The sequence below is a fragment of the Larimichthys crocea genome, chromosome XXIV (assembly GCF_000972845.2).
Source record: "Larimichthys crocea isolate SSNF chromosome XXIV, L_crocea_2.0, whole genome shotgun sequence".
Classification (NCBI taxonomy): Eukaryota; Metazoa; Chordata; class Actinopteri; family Sciaenidae; genus Larimichthys; species Larimichthys crocea.
In genome coordinates, this window is record NC_040034.1 from 12,450,540 (window position 1) to 12,468,917 (window position 18,378).

The 18,378-nt window shown below is 42.8% G+C and overlaps 1 protein-coding gene across 6 annotated transcripts in view; it reads left to right on the forward strand.

Annotated features, from left to right (window-relative positions):
- esrrb (estrogen-related receptor beta) overlaps positions 1–7,130 on the forward strand; it is a 45,682-nt gene extending 38,552 nt beyond the window's left edge. For 5 of the 6 annotated variants that reach the window (XM_027274496.1, XM_027274495.1, XM_019272335.2 and 2 more), the window contains 2 exons: positions 453–722; positions 3,863–7,130. In XM_027274496.1, coding sequence (XP_027130297.1) covers positions 453–722; positions 3,863–4,107 — 515 coding nt within the window. In that variant the 3' untranslated portion in view covers positions 4,108–7,130. 6 annotated transcript variants of the gene reach the window in all.
- Positions 7,131–18,378: the final 11,248 nt, after the last annotated feature.

The following is an 18,378-nucleotide window of genomic DNA, read 5'->3' on the forward strand; positions in this document are numbered from 1 at the left end:
CTTCTCCCACTACACAGTGCATGTCATGTCCTCAACCCCTCCAACGAGAACGTGTCTCACTGCTAATCCCCATCACACCAATAGAAGTGTGACAGGATACAAGGGGTAACCACATGGCTTTGTGTGTCTCGGACCTTTGCACCGATTTACTGTCCTCACTTACAGTAAAGCCCACTCAAGTGCTCTGACACCGGCTTCAAAGAGGACCTTCCACTGTGCATTTAAAATTAAACACCACTCGCTAACATGTGCCTCGGCATGTACTCCAGACTACCGGGGGCTTGAGAAGACATGTTTGGTTTACCGTTAACTCAAAGAGCTGTCTGTTGTTTTACTTCTTAATACTTTCTAGTAGAAAAAAAACATTTTTTAGATAAATGAATAGGTGAATAATAATGTATAACCACCCATAGATACATGTCCTCATAAAGTTTCCTCCTCTGTCCTTCCAGGCTTTTCCTCTCTCTCTCTGGGAGACCAGATGAGTTTACTGCAGAGCGCCTGGATGGAGATCCTCATCCTCAGCATTGTGTTCCGCTCACTGCCATACGAGGACGAGCTGGTGTACGCCGAGGACTACATCATGGACGAGGAGCACTCGCGGCTGACGGGCCTGCTCGACCTCTACGTCTCCATCCTGCAGCTGGTGCGCAAATGCAAGAAGCTCAAAGTGGAGAAGGAGGAGTTCGTCACCCTCAAGGCCATTGCTCTCGCCAACTCAGGTGAGGTGTCTTCAGCACGCTGACACATCATAAATTACATTCAGCTGTTAGGATTTTAGGAAGCTAATTTTATATACATTTTAATAAAAACTGTATTATGTTTTAAATAAGCGTCACAAAAATTATTGTATTCAGTATTTTAAACATCAGTATTTACACAATAACATAATAATTAAAATCATCACAGAAATATAACTCCTGCTCTAACTGAACAAAAGTCTCCTGATTAACCATAAATGCATACATACATACATGTATATGTAAATCATTTCATTTAACAATATTCATTATAATATTTATAGAGTTACTTTTGCAGTCAATAATTTGGAATACATATAATATTTTTTGTTGTGTGTCTTTGCTTGATATTACCATTGTTTCATTCCATGATTTGATTAGTTTTTGTTTTTAAATTATCTTATATTACCCAGTTTCTCAGTTTTATTAATTAATGTTATAATTATTATTATTGTATGTAGTATATATGTAGATGGAATAGGACCAAAAAAAATATCATTTGTAGATTTTTTTCACAATAAATGGAGACCATTTATTACTTTTAAATAACGATAAGCGAATCCTTTAGTATTTTTTATCTGAAATAACAAAGAACATAATATATGAAAAAAGTTATGGCTTTATTTATTTTTAAAAAATCAAGACTTCACATGAAAATGTTAGAGACATTCTTCCAGTGTATTACTCGCTCATGATATTTCCTGACCGGTCCTCTGAGTAATGCACACTAGACAGTATAATATCCAGAAACAGTAAGGTATTGCCTAACACAGTTTCAGAAATGACATTTCTTAGTTTTTCAGGAGTTTTTCAGTGTAACCTTTAGTTTGCAGCACGAGATGGAGAGATGGAGAGAAGATAAGGGCAGTGTACGGGAAAGAGGGATGGAGGAGTGAGCTTTTTTAATTGAACACCTTCCATGTTGTGGTATTTCTCCAGCGCTCCCTCTCCCCTTTCTTTCTCTATCTCCATAACAGTAGCTGCAGGGCACAGCAGCCACGGGAGATAAATTTAGCATTTCATTAGGAGCACAGGGGCTGTCAATAAAATGTGTTAAGTCGAATGGAATGAGTATCAGGGAGTGATAGGCCTCGTTTGTTCCAATGCCGAGACGGCACGCTGCTATTGACAGGCTCCTTTTGAGGAGGCAGGACCTGTCCCGCTCTGATCAATGCGCGCCTGGGTCACTGGGCCGTTTTTTCCCTTGTTTTGTCCGGGGCTGAAAAATGAAAATGCTGATGGTGGGCCTTTGCTTTCAGACAACAGAGCTTTGGTAGGGAGGTGGGGTGTGGGAGAGAGGAGAGATGGGGGTTGAGGAGAAGAGCGGAGAAGGAGGAGAAGGAGGAGGAGGAGGGTGTCCGGATTGTTGGAACAAGGTCTCTGGGAGATCACTCTCCCGGGAGCCCCTCTGTCTGACAGCTGTGAAAATTCATAGCGATTGATTTTGTAATTAGCAGTTTATCAATCGGATCGACGTGGGCTCACTGATGGATTGCGAGGAAATTGTTTCTTCAAAGTTGTTTTTTTAAGTCTGCCCCTCCTCCAAGGACTACAAGCCGTGAGCTCTCCTGCCCTCTTTTTCTACCCATCTGTTGAGACGTCTCTATCTCTCTCTTTTTTTTATTTTTTCCTCTTTTTTTTCATCCTTGCTGCAAAACATTCAATTATTTCTGGTTCAAATTAGGTTTATTGCTAAAATGTGCATGTTTGTGAGTGTGAAAAATGGAACAAGATATTGGTTTGATTTGTAAAAATGCAGCTTGTTAGGTTGTGAATCCAGCCTCCGTGAAAAGAACAAGAGATAATTATGTCACACCACATCCTCATCTGAGTTTTTTTTTCTTTCTTTCTTTTTTGTCTTTTGTTCTTCCATCCTCCCCCTCTAACCCCCCTCCCTCCCACATTCACTTTACAAAACGACCTACTTCATTTTACCACTGTGGATTTGAAAACCGTCAGGGTGAGAAATGTCTCAAGGTCTTGGGAATACAGTTGTTCCAGTCAATGAATTTGGGGCGAAGTCTGAAATCTGTTTTGCCTTTTATTGTCCCGTGTGGTAAAATATGCACCACCAAGGTGAGACGAGTCAGGCAGCCAATGACATGCCGCCTCCGGAGTGCCAGACACCGGTTAACCAGTGAGAGAAACCACGACCCCGGACTGTCCCTGAGAGAGGCTGGAAGATAGAGACAGAGGCAGAAAAAGGCGAGAATGAGAGGGGAGTGCTGTAACATGATGTACAGTAGGATCAGTAAAAAACGGTGGCAGTGTAGCGAAACAGTATAGGAGCGCTGAACACCGGAGAGAAGCCAGACTGAAACTATAGACGGCTCTAAAACTGGTCAGGACAGGGGAGGGGGGGGTTGGGGCTGACTGAAGCTGAGAGTCACAATATAGTAAGCAGGAGCGTTTTTTCTTTTTTTAAATATAGACAAATAATACAAAAATGTATTTTTTTTTAGATTTCTTACTTAGATGACTGGTTGTTTGTTGCATCTATCAGTAAAATAAACTCATTAGTGTTTGTTTTCCCTCCAATCTGGTGGTCAGAAACTCCTTTGAGGGAGTAGGAAGGGAATTAATTGAGAGGAAGTGTTGTATTCATCTCAGGCTTGTTTATAGCGTCCAATTCTCTAATGGAGCCCCCTTTTTTTTTCTTTTGTTTTCTTGTTCGAAAACAATCTGTCCTTTTGGAACAGTGAGGTGTTTAATGTGTACTCACTCAGCAGAGATTGGGTGCTATTCATGCCATTGTTACTGGAGGATAACATTGATTTTCAGTCTCTCTGGTCAAGGGCCATATGAATGTCCTGCCCAGTCCACCAAAGAATAAATAAATAAATAAAATGAAGCAGATGTTGTTTTTTTTTCTTTTTTATGATCTATTCTTTATCTTGTCAGGGTTTGAGTTATACTGATAATGTGTTCCCTACCTTACTGCTACTGACAGAGCAGTAAAGATCAATCATGACATCTAATTTTGTTTTAGAAAAATCCATTTCCCATCACTCCTGTTATATTACCAGTGTCTCAAAGTTCAAACTACATTTCTTACAAGTTACTTTTCAAATTTGAAAATCCACCAATCTTCATGCTCCTTTCTCTGCTCTCGTCCCCGTCAGACTCAATGCACATAGAGGACATGGAGGCGGTCCAGAAGCTTCAGGACGCTCTCCATGAGGCCCTGCAGGACTACGAGAGCGGCCAGCACGTGGAGGACCCGCGGCGGGCAGGCAAGCTGCTCATGACCCTGCCTCTTCTGCGGCAGACGGCCACCAAGGCTGTGCAGCACTTTTACAGCATCAAGGTGCAGGGAAAGGTGCCCATGCACAAACTCTTCCTGGAGATGCTGGAGGCCAAGGTCTGATCGGAGGGTGGCTGATTGGCCACGGCAATGGCGGAGGGCTGCATTAGCGAATCAGAAAGTGACTTGAACCAAGGCTGAGGGTACTCAGGAGAAGGAGACCCCCCGCTGACTGTGCTAGGCAGGACAGAGGCTGACCTCTCTCACTCCTCCTCCTGGAACCCTGGGACAATAAATAAAAAAGAACAAATGCAAAACTTGGTTATTAGTATAAATATAAAAATGATGCAGATTAATTTAAAATATATAAGAAATACTATGTACAGTAATAATTTTTTTGGTTTTTGTTAATTGTCAGTGGTCATGCTGTATATGAAGAAGGACCCTTCTGCCCCTCAGCATCTTCAGAATAAGTAGTTGCCAGATCTTGATAACAAGATAAAGAGGTTTCTTTTTTTTTTCATAAAACTAAAAGTTCCTTAAATTTGTTCTGAAGACAGCGGAGGTGTCAACAACCATAAACAGACTCACTTGTCTCACATGTGTGTTTTTGCCTGGACTTGACCAGGACATGTATATATTTATTATTGGAAGACTGAGTGTACAGTTCAAAGTCTGGTGACCTTGGTGGCCATTTTCTCTTGTTCTCCTCCTGGAAAAAAAAAAACGAACTAAAATTGTTACCTAAATGTGAACTCTTATCAGTTTAAATGTACTTGGATATACCTCTCCAGAGCAGTAAGCCGTGTGATCTTTGTGGATCTGTCTCAGACTGGAAGACTTGCTGGTCCCATGTTTAACCAAACTAGCATAGGCAGGTACAAGTAGTCCGTCGTCTTATTCTGTAGTAACTCAGCAATAAAGGGAGCTGTGGGGAAGCCGGGTTTAACCTCCTATTTTTCATGTGCTTTTCAATGCTGCTGTTGCTAGAAGACCATGCCTGTGTATCTCACTCCCACCAGTTGGACACACCGCTGTACGCTAGCGTTCTTCCTCTCCTGTAGTAGTTTGTGTCGGTGCTGTTAATGCATCCCATTGAACCCCAAATTTGGTCATTGTTTAAGCCCATGGAAATTGCCTCTTGGCATGCAAATAGATGACCTGATTCGGGCTAGGTGAAAGATGATCAGCGGGTTTGGTGTGGCAGTATCAAAGGATTTATGCCGAGTGGCAGAAGTCCAGGAGATTCCATGTTCAAACAATCAGAGGCCCATATGTCAACCACTCTATTTTAGTCCCCTTTAAACCCATGGCAGAGTCATCCCACACACAGGGAGCAAGGTGCCCAGCATCTGCTCTCGCCATTTTAGACACCTCCCGTCTTTTAATAGCCGTGCCTGCATTTATAGAGCTTCAACCAAACGGAGGTAAATGGCAGGTGCAGAGCGGGAGTGGTGGCACTTCACACTGGGTTTATTTTTAACCCAGCAGGAGGTTCTTGTCTACGTGGCCTCCCTCCAGGAGTACAGCAGACACACGGAGCACTTCTTCTTGACCTCATGTTGACACAATGGCCAGTGCAGAGTAACACCCTTCCCACTGGCCAGGAGGCAGGCAGGCATCTGTGATGAGAGCTCAGGATGCCTAAGCATGCACATGTGAAAAGCTATGCAAGAAACAAAGTGTCAGCATGCTCCAAAGGGTAACAGCAACCCAACAGTGTGTCAGTACAAGGTGTGATCTCTGGTGGGAGAAAGAGATCCTGTGCTCCGTTCTCCCTGTGTTTAGCTACATGTTCTTTGCACTGGGTGTGAGTAATACTGTAGTCCAGTCCAGCAGAGCTGTGCCGCTCGTCTCCATGTGGGAGAAAATGTGTTGGAGGCGAATGCTTATACTACTGAAGGATTTTATGTGATGTGATAAATTGTGGCGCTGTCACAACAATATGATACTGTGATCAAAGGAATCCCTGACATTGCAGCAGGGTAGAGTTGCCGCCATGCTTGCGATATCAATGGCTAGCACTGATCCAGCAGCCGGCATGCCTTTTTTTACAGCAGCCTGATTGGCCACGTAATGGAGGATGCCTACCCACTCCAGCACCCAATCATCCCAACTTGAACTAGCCGCTGTCCAGTTAACAAGCTCCACTGTAGAGGGTGACAATATAACTTGAGTTATTTTACTGTTGTGCAATACAACAGGGACCAATTCTGACTGAAACCATGCTAAAAGCATGCTTTTACTTAGATTTGGGAGAATTTGTATACTGTTAAGTGACATATTCTAAATCCCTCTAATCAGAAACATGTATCCTGTATATCAGAAGAACTATATTTGATTTGCTCCACTGATAAAAGACTTTTGTGCTTGTTTCAATAAAAGTGCAGTATAAATGAAAACTTTTGCAGAAAATCTTTACAACTAGAATTTTGTAGTGGCCCAAGATGATCAGCCATAAGAATCATAATAACGGGAGTCCTCTTATCTCCCTTTCTTTTTTTCTTTTTACCTTGTAATATGGCACTGTGTTAAGTAAAAGAGAACGTCTTACATTACAAGCTGTGTCTAAGTGTGTAAATATATTAGCGTCAATACAGTAGGTTGCCGAAATACCATTGAAAATAAAGTATGCAGCGCCCTGCTGACTACTACCTCATTATCATATTGTCAATATTTCTCTGATTCAACAATTTCTGCTCTTTATCATCCTCACATGTCTGTGACATACCTGAGCCATCCATGTTTTTATCAAAAACTGTTTCTCCCTCAGTGGTCCTGCCAAAATATTTGTAATTGTAGTTATTGATCTTCTCTTCCCATTCATTCTTCATAGATCCGTTTGTAAAGGTAAAGCATGCTTCACGTTGACCACGTGACTTGGCCATCAGTGGGTGTGACCCCCATTTTGGTTACAAAGCGGGTATGTGTTTTTATGAACATCAATGTGTCAGAATTGGTCCCTCGATGATAAATTGCAGACAGGGGCAGGTAACTGATTTCCTGCTTCTGTGCTATGAGTATTTATGGTGTGAAATATATCATTTGGCAATGGTGTACATTGATATCTCTGATCGTTAAATCACCAATATCTGTGTAACTTTTACGTTTTGATTTTCAAAAAGGTAAAGGATCAATGAATTAAATACTCCCTGAACTCTGTGATTCTTTTGTGGTCTAACTGTTGTAACGCAAACTGCAAACATTTTCATAAATCACATTCAGTCAGCGCTATGTTCGTTTAGGTCCATGCTAGCGGCATTGTGAGACTATTGGCATATAATTAGCATCAAATACAAAATACAGTTGAAGCCGATGGGATTTCATTGGGTTTGCAGGTCATTAAGTAGGAAACAAGAATATGTACCAAATTTTATTGCAAACCAATAAATTCAATTTTATTTATATAGCGCCAAATCATAACAAAAGTTATCTCATGAGACTTTCCATACAGAGCAGGCTTTTTATAATATTATTTATGGAGACCGAACAATTCCACCATGATCAAGCACTTGGCGACGAGTCTAATCTAATAGTTACAGTACTGACTAAAGTCATAAGGATACACCATCTCGGAACAATTCATTTCAATAAATTACAAAAATTTGTATCATTCCGTCAGATTTCACAGGATTAGGAAAAACTTTGACCTGGTGGTGGTGCTAGAGGAAAAGTTAGGGGATCCTATATATCATTTGGATTCTTCTTCTGGAAACAAGATAGATATACTTTATTTATCCCAAGCTGGGAAATTACAACAATAAATGATCCATTCAATAGTTCTGGGCAACCTACCGACAGACTGACAGACATTGGCAACTGTAGATTCCTCTAGCATTGGGAAAACAAAGTCTAGTAATTGTAAACGCTATTAAAAATGCTGAGAAATAACTGCTCACATGGTAAGTAAAACACACATTTCACTACAGTGTGTCTACTTAGTCATTCACCCAGTGGAGCAACCCTTTCCCTAACCCTGCCCTCATGCTCAGTGTATTTATTGCACTGTAGCTATGGTCACACTGACTGACGGGGAATTCAGCAAAGGGACAGAACAAAGAGCACACCGTAGCTCCCAGCAGACCGCATATGGAAGGCAGTAAGCGAGGCAAGCCAGTCAAAGATTCACACAGGCCACCCAACCAGCCACCCATCAACCGCAGCCACTGCAGGGCCAGGAGCTGTTGAAAATGGATCCGTCACAGGAAACAGGCAGACAGACACGCTAACGCTGATGGAGGTGGGGGAAGTGAGGGGCTGTAGCTCCATTATTTCAGGAAGCTGATATTCCAGGGAGTTAAAGTATTCCCTTCTCTATATAATTATAAGAGCCAATTTCCCTTTTTGAAATAATGTCTTGCTAACCAATTAATTGTAATAATCCTCTTCGTGGAAACAATGGCATCACAAGACAAGATGACACGAGGATGAAAGGAAAGAAAAAGGAGATCTGGAGGGCCACACAAATAAAATGTAGAGCGCAGTTGCCAAGTGCTGTATTTTTAAAAGCAATGTGCTCCTCGTTTCTCATGCAAATCACCCAGTTGGACCAGATATAGCCATCAATAAGTTTCCCACAGATACAGTAGCAAGGCAATCATTTACCTCCATTGACAGGTCAAAACACCTTTCATTAGAGTTACGAGGCATCTCATCAAGATGCGGCCACGCTCGCAGCTGTATGACTGCTGTGTATTGCTTAAGTGTGTTTCATTATTCCCAAAGCAACGTTGATGATGGTGAGGGAAAGGATTACACGTCAGGGTGAGTGATTGGGTTTGAACAGAGCTGCTGCATACACTTTGTATCAACCCAGGGCTCAAATTACACTTAGGTTGAAAACGGAGCACGCAAATGCCCAGGAGAGCTTGTGGCACAGAAATGAAGAGTGGGCCACCATCTCTCTCTCTCTCTCTCTCTCTCTCTTTCTGTTTCCTTCACACACACATACACACACTTTTCATCTCTTCCTTTGTCAAATTTTCTTTTGACCCCCCCCAGCCCTTCCCTCGTCCCTCCCCCCCTACCCCGCGCTCCGCTCCTTGTTTTTGAGGCACAACCATCCTTTATGGGCATTCTTATTGTTCCACTGATTCTGTTATGTGTATTTATTGCTCCATTTGTGAAATTGGAGGCACCGGCCGACAAGCCTATTACTATTCAATAACAGGAGCTGGGCATTTTCACAACCGTGGGCTATCAATGTCCCAGACAGAAACGTTACGTCACATCAATTTCAAACAACAGACAGATTGCTATATTGTTGTTGTGTATTATATTGGAGAAGAAATTTCGCCCATCTCCACAGAGGAAACCGCGAGTGCCAGCAGTCAACGACATGTCTGATCTTCAACAAAAGGACAATGTAATTGGCTCAAGAGTAGATCTATTTCCTAATAGATCCTGGTTACTGCTGTCCTGTACCTGTCCCACTAGCAGTATCTGAGCCATGCATCCCCACACCTCTGACCCTGCCCAAGACTCTCTTTGGCTGATCAATAGGCTTTCAAAGTGCCTAGCAGGCACACAGACCAGGCCATCTGAGATTTCGCCCTCTCATTGTCCATCTTCACCGTTTTAAGTGCATTTATCAGGTTACACGCCTGCTCTCCTCACCACTTAAGGCATGGCTGAGCTGCTGTCCTAAAAAACCTAATGGCCATCAGCGGACCTTTGTCCCAGTTTGTCAAATTACTCTGGTTACATTTTTCATCAGACCATTATGCAATCACACAGCGAATGCCGAAACATTCGGCATAAGTACAATTTAAATACTCATTTTCTGATCTAATACCAATATTCAGCAGGTGTCAGAGAAAAATCTGAAACAAAAAAAAAGTAATTATATATTATATCAGGTCTTGTATTCCATCAGTATATTTCTGAGCCTGACTGGTCCTTCAGAAGGAGCTGCATGAACAAGCTTCTCTACTTCAGCTGATAAGTGCTATAGAAATTAAGCGAACCCACAAAATCCTCCTGAGAACAAGTCCCAGAGGATCCACCGAGAGAAGCGAACCACCGGGGCGCCGCCACACAGGACGCCTGGTAGGATGAGACCACACTGACCCTCCACCACGGCAGAGAAAATAGTGCTTTTAGCTAAAAAATCAGTGCACTTGCCTCCCCTAACACTTGAACATTGTAGGAACACAAACGTTGAGAGAGCAGGCAGGTTATAAACTGTATACACACACCACACACACACACACACACAAGATAACTGCATGTGAAGGGTTTTGTTCCTTCATTTGAGATTTATTTGCCCGACTGTATCTTTATCTGTGCTGCTCACTGATATGAAGCTGTGGGGGGAGCAGAAATATTTCCAACTATCTGCTCAATGTATCTCCCTCCACCCAAGGAAAACACTGTTGTGGGATGTGGGGGGGCTCTTCTCCCTACTGTTTTATTGCCTCTGCCATGTATTCACACGTTCTTATGGGCTTTTCCAATTTAACCAGTGGTTTGGAAATAATGAAGGGAGATAAGGAACATTGATAAGCATGGATACGTCCATCAAATGGAGAAAAACTCACACAGGGTGCTGTGTGTGCTAACTTCACAGGCGTTTAACACAATTACCGAGTTATTACTGTGCGATGGGCCTGTCTTTTGAATTATATTAAGACATTTGCTTCATCTGAGTGTGAAGCGGTGATCATCATGATTTTTGAGAACGTTTTATATCTTATACTTCAAAGTATACATGTATGTTTGTGATGGCCTAATTCATTTTGTTTAAAGTTGTTTAATCTTTAAAACTAGTGATTTAAGCAGGAACACAAATGTTGTCATATGTCATTTGCTGACTATCTGCACTGTGCTCATCCTGGGCTTTCCTGGGGTCCAAAGGAGCAGGGAGGAAATGGTCAGGCTCAACTCCGGAGGGAAGCCACGGATGGGCCTGACCTTTTCGGCATGTCAAGCAAAGGTTAGAAATCTCCACTGGCCTTAAAGCAAATGCACTTGTTTGCCATAATGGAGGAGGCCCCTGCCTTTTTTCAGCTAGAGACCAGGTCTGGTCCCGAGAGAGTTCCCTCTGATGGAATCCTCTCTCTGCGCGTGCACACACACACACACACACACACACATACGGAGTACTGTCTCCATTGCTGCCTGCTTTGCCATATAATTAAGTTCAAGTAAGTGTCAAGCTTTCTTGTAACAGACAAACCACACTCATCATGTTTTAAAACAATAAATTACACAGAGTGTTTCAGGTCAGAAAATACACCGCAACATGTTCTTCATTGTGATCATCCTTGTTTCCATTTTCACGTCATTTGCACTGCAGAAAGAGATGAACAGGGAGTCAAACAGTCAACAGCATGATGAGTCTGCACGCGATGTGTGAAACAGATCCGTGATCAACCACCTAAGACCGCAGCAAGGAAATCACCCGTCTCTTATCCTCTTACGAGATATACTGTGGAAATCTCATAAATATTGGCAAGACACTCCGTCTATAGGCCTATAGACATATTGTACATCATATAACACATATGACCGCTCGTAATTCACACATTTATATTCACAAATGTGATTTTGTATTTAAAATATGACTCATAAAGCATGATATATGGAAATTGACAGATCATATGTGATTCCTGAATTAAATATCATATAGATCACATGTTTTATGTCCTTTTCTCTCCTCTCTCCTTGCCTGAGAAAGGAGCCTTGACCACGCAGGTAATTTACAGTGTTATGGGATGAGCGCAAAACATGCTGTAAATAAATAAGAGTCGACCCATTTCAGTTTAGGACGGGGGGAGGTTAGCCAGCACCGCACCCCCACTACATGAATGTTACCCCACTCCCACTTTGAAACGGTGATGTCCCTTCACGAGGTGCATCTGTATATCACCCGAAGAAGAGGGGATTGCAAATGGGGCAGCAAGCGACACTATGCAGTCCATTTACTAATTTCAATATGGTGTCCGTCTGTGTGGGTATGGCCTTGGGCATAGTAGCAACCCCCCTCTTAGTTCACCACTGCTTTCCCCGTCTCTCCCCTGCGTCCCTTTGACCTTGCACTCAATCACAAACAGACCCCATATACACACACACACACACATATATTGACTCTATATGAAACTATACACAAATCACGTCCAGCCTTTTGATATGCTTCTGTTTTCACACCGCGCACTCCCAGATCATTTTTTCATCTTACAAAATAATACAAATGTATTCATTTCGATATTCAGTGTCCAGTCATTTCCCCTTTGTAGTGTCACTCTAAAGCAAAATGCGGCGACCCAAAGTGCCTCTAACATTGTCAGTCCATACCTGACGTAAAGGTTGTCGATGCCTGACGAACATCAATACCTTCAGTGTACAGCTGCAGGACTCTTCCTATTGTCTTTGTGTGGTAAAAGCTCACATATTGGCAGGCATTTTAGGACACTTTTCAGTGGAATTAACACTGTCAATGAGCACAGTCAGTGATAGATTATTGTAGAAGTGTGTGTGTGTGTGTGTGTGTGTGTGTGTGTGTGCGTGTGTGTGTTCTATAGCTTGTCTCTTGGCCCTAGCAGCACTAAGATACACTGCATATGGCCGAGTTTGAATTGCTGTGATTTGCTCAATAACTCTCTACAGTGATATGGCTATGATCATTGCCCAGCTGTACAGTGTAATATCAAATTAGCAAATTAAGTGTGCTTTTGTTCTAACACTGTTCTCTCGTGTCACCTCCCCACCTCCAGCTGAACTGTTTTCTCGCACGCAGACCCTCCTCACAAACTTTGAGGAACTATAAAAAAAAAATAATTTGGAAAAACAAAAGAAGAAGCAACTTTATTTTGTCCCCATGCTGCATCCTTTGATCACATAACACTGTCAGTGTTTTGTCCTCACTGCCCAGAAGATCTGACTGACTGCTGTTTAAAGGTTTACTGGCCCATGAATCGTGATTAAAACATCTCCCGTGAAATGTTTTACAGTTGTTGCAGTTTGTGCCTATCCACAACCTCCTAACACATCCGTGTCTGCACGTCTTCCCTCATCCTCCCTCTCATTTTATCTGTGCATGTGTGTGTGTGTGTGTGTGTGTGTGTGTGTGAGCGAGAGTGCATGTGCGTGTGAGGGATAGGTGTTAGAGCAGCAGCAGAGGGAATATTACACAATCCTCTGTGCATTATTGTAATTAGATTTCCCAGGATAGCTCAATTAAGTCATACTGCTCCGGGGACCCGGTGGTTTGTGGTTTGACACTCGCTCACAAGGGGTCCAGTGTGTTAAGTAAGGCAGAGAAAGACAACTATTAAAATGGTCACTATATCATTTTAAGAAAGAATTAAATATATCTCCACATTTCTCCTTCAGTAAGGCAGCATGTTTGTCTTCCAGCAGTCTCTCTCTTTTCTTTTTTTTTTTCTGCTCGCACAGAGGGCAGGTAAAGGTAGAGCCCGTGCTGCAGCTCAGCTCTGTTGCTGTTGAAGAATGAAGGACAGCTCACAGTTACCCGAGGACAGCCTCATAATGTAATGTAATGTACAGCATATTCTAATGAGAAGAGCTCCATCTATGGACCACCTGTTGAACTGCATTCATGATTTTTTAAAAAAACAGCTAAGATGAAGCTTGTTACTCCAGTGTGTTAAAGAAAATGCTCACGGGTGGTAAATAATATTAAAGCTCTATTTTTAGTAGCCACAGGATAAATCTGATGGACACTTAGTATTACTGTAGAGGTCAGCTTTAAAGGGCTGTCCTGGCTTTCTGTGATTATTTATTTGTATGAATGGCAACAAAACGTGAATATATTTGGAGGAATTGCATGTCATGTGTGGTGACAAAGGGAGATTCAGCACTTTTGATGATATGTGGTTACATTACTGGTCTCAAGGCTGGCGCCGAGTTTAAATGCTCCAGTAACATTTCCTTTTATTTATATCCGCAGACCTTGGCTGAAATAAATGAGTTGAGACAAGTGTGAGGGGCCGATGTTACGAACAATTTCTTCCTGACATCGGGAAACGAGTATGCGCAAGACATTCAACTCTTTCACTGCCAGTGGCTGACAGGCCGTCCCGGCTCGGCAGCAGGAGGCCTCTTAAAAAGATTCAATGTCGGCATCAACGTGAAAGTCGTTGTGTCATTATCTTAAATCTTAACTATCCAGCAGGATTAAAGTGTGAGAGACAACCATATCTGTCAGGGGTCGGCAGGAGATGTTTTATTCTCTGTGTACAGTGAGTGCCCCTCTCACACGCTGAGATTAGCAGTCCCAACCGAGGAAGTCACTCCACGAGGGTCATTCTGCAGCCTGCCTTCAATTTACTGCCACTTTTAATATTCTGTCATAGTTAAATTTTTTATTGCCCTCCTTTTATGACCATATCCTTATGTCCCGTGCTTATGAACTTTTCTATGCAAATCACTCACTTGAATCAAAAATGGAGTCCTGTGCTCTTTGTTTTCAGGCAGCTGATGCGTCAAGAAAATCCAAAAAAAAAAAAAAAAACTGCATGCCTTCTTCTACCCTTCGTGTCATCAGACAGTTTTGTTCTGCTGTGCATTTTTTGCTACTGCAAACCTTCAACCCCTTGTTTCTCATTGTGTGTGTGTGGTCCGGTGGATGGAAGGGCACAGCTGTCCAGACCAAACAACTGAAGAAACAGTCTCAGATATTTGGAATTTAAAATGACGTCAGCTCACTGCTGTGTTTTGCACCAAAAGTATTCAGAACAGAGGAAGTTTCTCCATGTGTTAGAAAAGCGGGTGACTGTGAGAACAAACAGCAGATCCTGAGCTGAGTGTAATGATTCTGCCTCGTTTTTTTTTTGTTTTTTTTTTCCTGTAGCACTGCACATGGAGTCACAGGGGACTAGTTTCTCTGAGCTCAACATTTGTACTTGCTTCACCTCGCTGTATTTTCACACTCTTCTTCCTCGCTGACGACTACCATGTTCTTGTTTTCTCTTCCTCTGAGGCTTGACAGGCCAGCGGGCGTTGGCAGAGGGGGAGAGAAAAAGAAAAAGGAGAAGAAGAGCATGAGCCGGAGATTTACGACTGTATGGACCTGCCACTTTGAGGATGAAGTTTATGAATACATTTAGATTTTGTCCTCTGACGCTGGTGTCCTGTGCGCTATAGGTTACAGAGCTCTATGTAAAGACGCAAGAGGGCCGTACCTTTTAATCTGCTGCAGCATGGATCATCCAGCCAGCCAAGTGGGGGAGGAGAGAGGCTGCTGGGAGACTGACCAGTGGCCAGCAGGACTGGACTATTGTCCTGGTGCCATGGTGACTGGGACCAATCAATATTACATTAGTATGGCCACACTATATGGATACAACTATCTTTGTGACTGCCTGTCTTGCTCCCTGTCTGTCTCTCTTTCACACACAAACACACACACATGCACACACACACACAGGCTTTTAATGATAGTTATTTGATTGGGAAAGGTGCATCGAGGAGAGGGCAGACCTGACCGAGGTGATGTGTGGATGTGCAGGGGGCCTCTAAGTGCTCATGAATGGTCCTAATGAGGGTAGAAAATGGAGACATAAAGAGGGAATGGGTACACTTTTCACTTTAGTCTGACATACCGTTGCTGCCCCCCGAAGCCCTTGAGGGGGCATTTGGAGAGGGTGCGACCATGCTTCAAATCCTCCTCCTCCTCGGACTAATTGTTGAGGATATTGACCTTGGGAAGGAGGAGAGAACGGGGGAGGGAGGGAAGATTGGGTGAGGGGTTGAGGTGGCTCACAGTTCATGCCGGTTGCTTGACCTACAGAGAATTTATTCCTTCCTCAAAGCGGCCCACACACACAGTTTACTATAGTCTATATGCAGCATTTTGGAAGTAAGAAGGATCGAAAAGGAAGAGGAGTGCAAATCAAGAGGCATCAATGAACATAGCATCATAACTACTGGAATCAATCACTCCAATTTCAGGCCTCATTTTCACCCCATGTCATTGATTCGGAGCGCACACAGCACTATTGGATCCATGCGGGAGAATGTGGGGGGTCTCACACACACATACACACAAACACACAAACAAACATCCCCATCCCTTGTCCCTTGCCCTGACCCTGATCTGTGTTAGACAAGTTCACCATCCTGTTCTTCCTCAAGTCCCAGTCAATGGGTGTCAATACGGTGGATTGGCCAGAACGACAGGGGGCTGGAAGGGGAGTCGATGAGGGGCTGATAAGCAGCGAGAGGCTGCTTTGTTTTAGTAATGACGGCTTAAACGAACGCCCACTGGCCCTTCCGTTAACCCAAAGCGTCACCTCAAACAACAAGCCTTCATCAATAATGGGACAAACAAACTGTGAACCCTCGCTTAGTTGCATCCAGACACGTCCCACAGCTCCGAGCTTCAGGAAAACTACTCCAAGTTTGTCACCTCATTTGTTTTATTTGAGTGTTTGCTGCAGCTTCAACAACTTCATAGGATCGTCTCAGCATTAGACGATCTGCAGGGACACTCAGTATTGTGAAGAAATCTATAAGTTTTAGAGCAGTAAAACCCTTTTTATTTTTCAAGCTGATTAATTGCCAACTTAATGGCGTTTTATAATGTTACATTAACACTTTTAATGATTTAATACTCTTGGATCTGCAATGTAATAATCAAAGTTCATTAGAAGTAAATCATATCTCATTACTGATGGAGCTGTGGTTATTGAAATTGTAATTCTGATTTATATCTCAACATGTACGTTATATAGTAGAAAATAAGGGATGCACCAAATGTGTGTCTGTGTGTGTGTTGGAGGAGTGGGCGAACACACATCCACATGTATACTTGTTGTATACACACGCACTGGGAAATGTTAGATTACACATGAGGAAGCACAGGACAAAGAAAAGTCAGAATATACTGTATGTTTTGGTCTCCCAAGTTATTGATTCAGACTCTGCTTGTTTTGTCTCTGCTTCCTCATCCCCCTCGCTGCAGACAGGCATGGCTGTATGTTAGTGCGGTAAGCAGAAGCAAGTGAACTGGTCCATTACTCACTGCTCTGCATGCTTTCTTGATTTTAACCAATGGTTTACACCCAGTTTGATCTAATACCACTGCCCAATGTCAAACATCATCTTCCTGCGCTGCAGCTTTCACCAGCTGGCACTTTGAAGGTATGTTTGCACTCCAGTGTCACATCACAGGACCTGCATTATCATTTTATTCCTATGCCTATCATGCATTCCTGCTCACTGTATTAATTTTACAATATGTAGACACGGTTTATAGACATAAAAACACTAAGATAATGTAGATCACAACAATATAAAAGAGAATTGCTGTGATATATGTATTACTTTTAATATGTGAGGTTGTAGAAAATAAAAGAGTCATGTTTTCAATGGATCATTGCCCCTCTTAACATTTAGCATAAAGGCTGTTCCACCATTGCTTTGACCACTTGCTGTACTGTATGACTGCAAACAATAGCCTTTTACTAGAAAGCCCTCCTCCTCTCCTATGACAGGCTTTTATGGCGTGACAGTTGCACTATACCTCCGCAATTACTTTTCAATTAGCGCGATGAACATTTCCAACACTGCGGCGCAATTATTTTATAGCCCAGTGTCTTAGCCCATTAATGGTGCTACCAACAGCACAGGAAGTGATAAACCATCTGGCCAGGCTCCCAAAGAGATAGAGCACACTTAATGGAGTGAAAAAGTAAAAGCAATTAATGTCACATTAATATAATGATAATAATGCCTTCCCTTACAGCTCTGGCAGGCAGAGCAGGGGACTGGGACAGGGCTTTCATAAGCGCCGCTAAGCTGAGAAGAGAGGAACTCTGCTGGGACTCACAGCCCCCCAAACAGCCTGCAGGATGGGGGAAAACAAGCTCACCGCTCCTGCAGCTGTAATGTGAATGGAAACATTACTCCAGCCAGGGAGAAAAAGTCTGAATGGAGGATGAACCAGATATGGGAGCAAATAGTCGATGCTGTCAGACAATTACTGTGTGTACATCTGGACTTGGAAAATGGATGGTGGGTTTAAAAATGGATTCATCATTTACTTTTAACTCTACAAAGGGATAACACAGTTTGTCTTTTTGAATATTCCTGCTGTCATTTTGACAGTCAACAGATAACATTGCCTTGCAGTGTGACAGCTGTCAGCAAATTCTGACACATAGGTTGACATCAGTCGTTGTGTTTTAGCACGTGCACCTGCACATGCTTGTATGGATGGATGGGCAGTGAGTGCATAAATTAGTAAGAAAGTGTTTATGAGTATGCCTGCATGTGCACATGCTCAGAAACATTGTTGTTTGTTTGATTTTATTTGTGTGTGTGTTGGGTGTGTGCGTGTGTGTGTGGCAGCGCCTGTCTCAGGAGTAGCTCCCCTGTCCTATCTCCTGACCCCTCTGTGTTCCCGCCGCCCTGCTCTGTTTGTGTTAATTC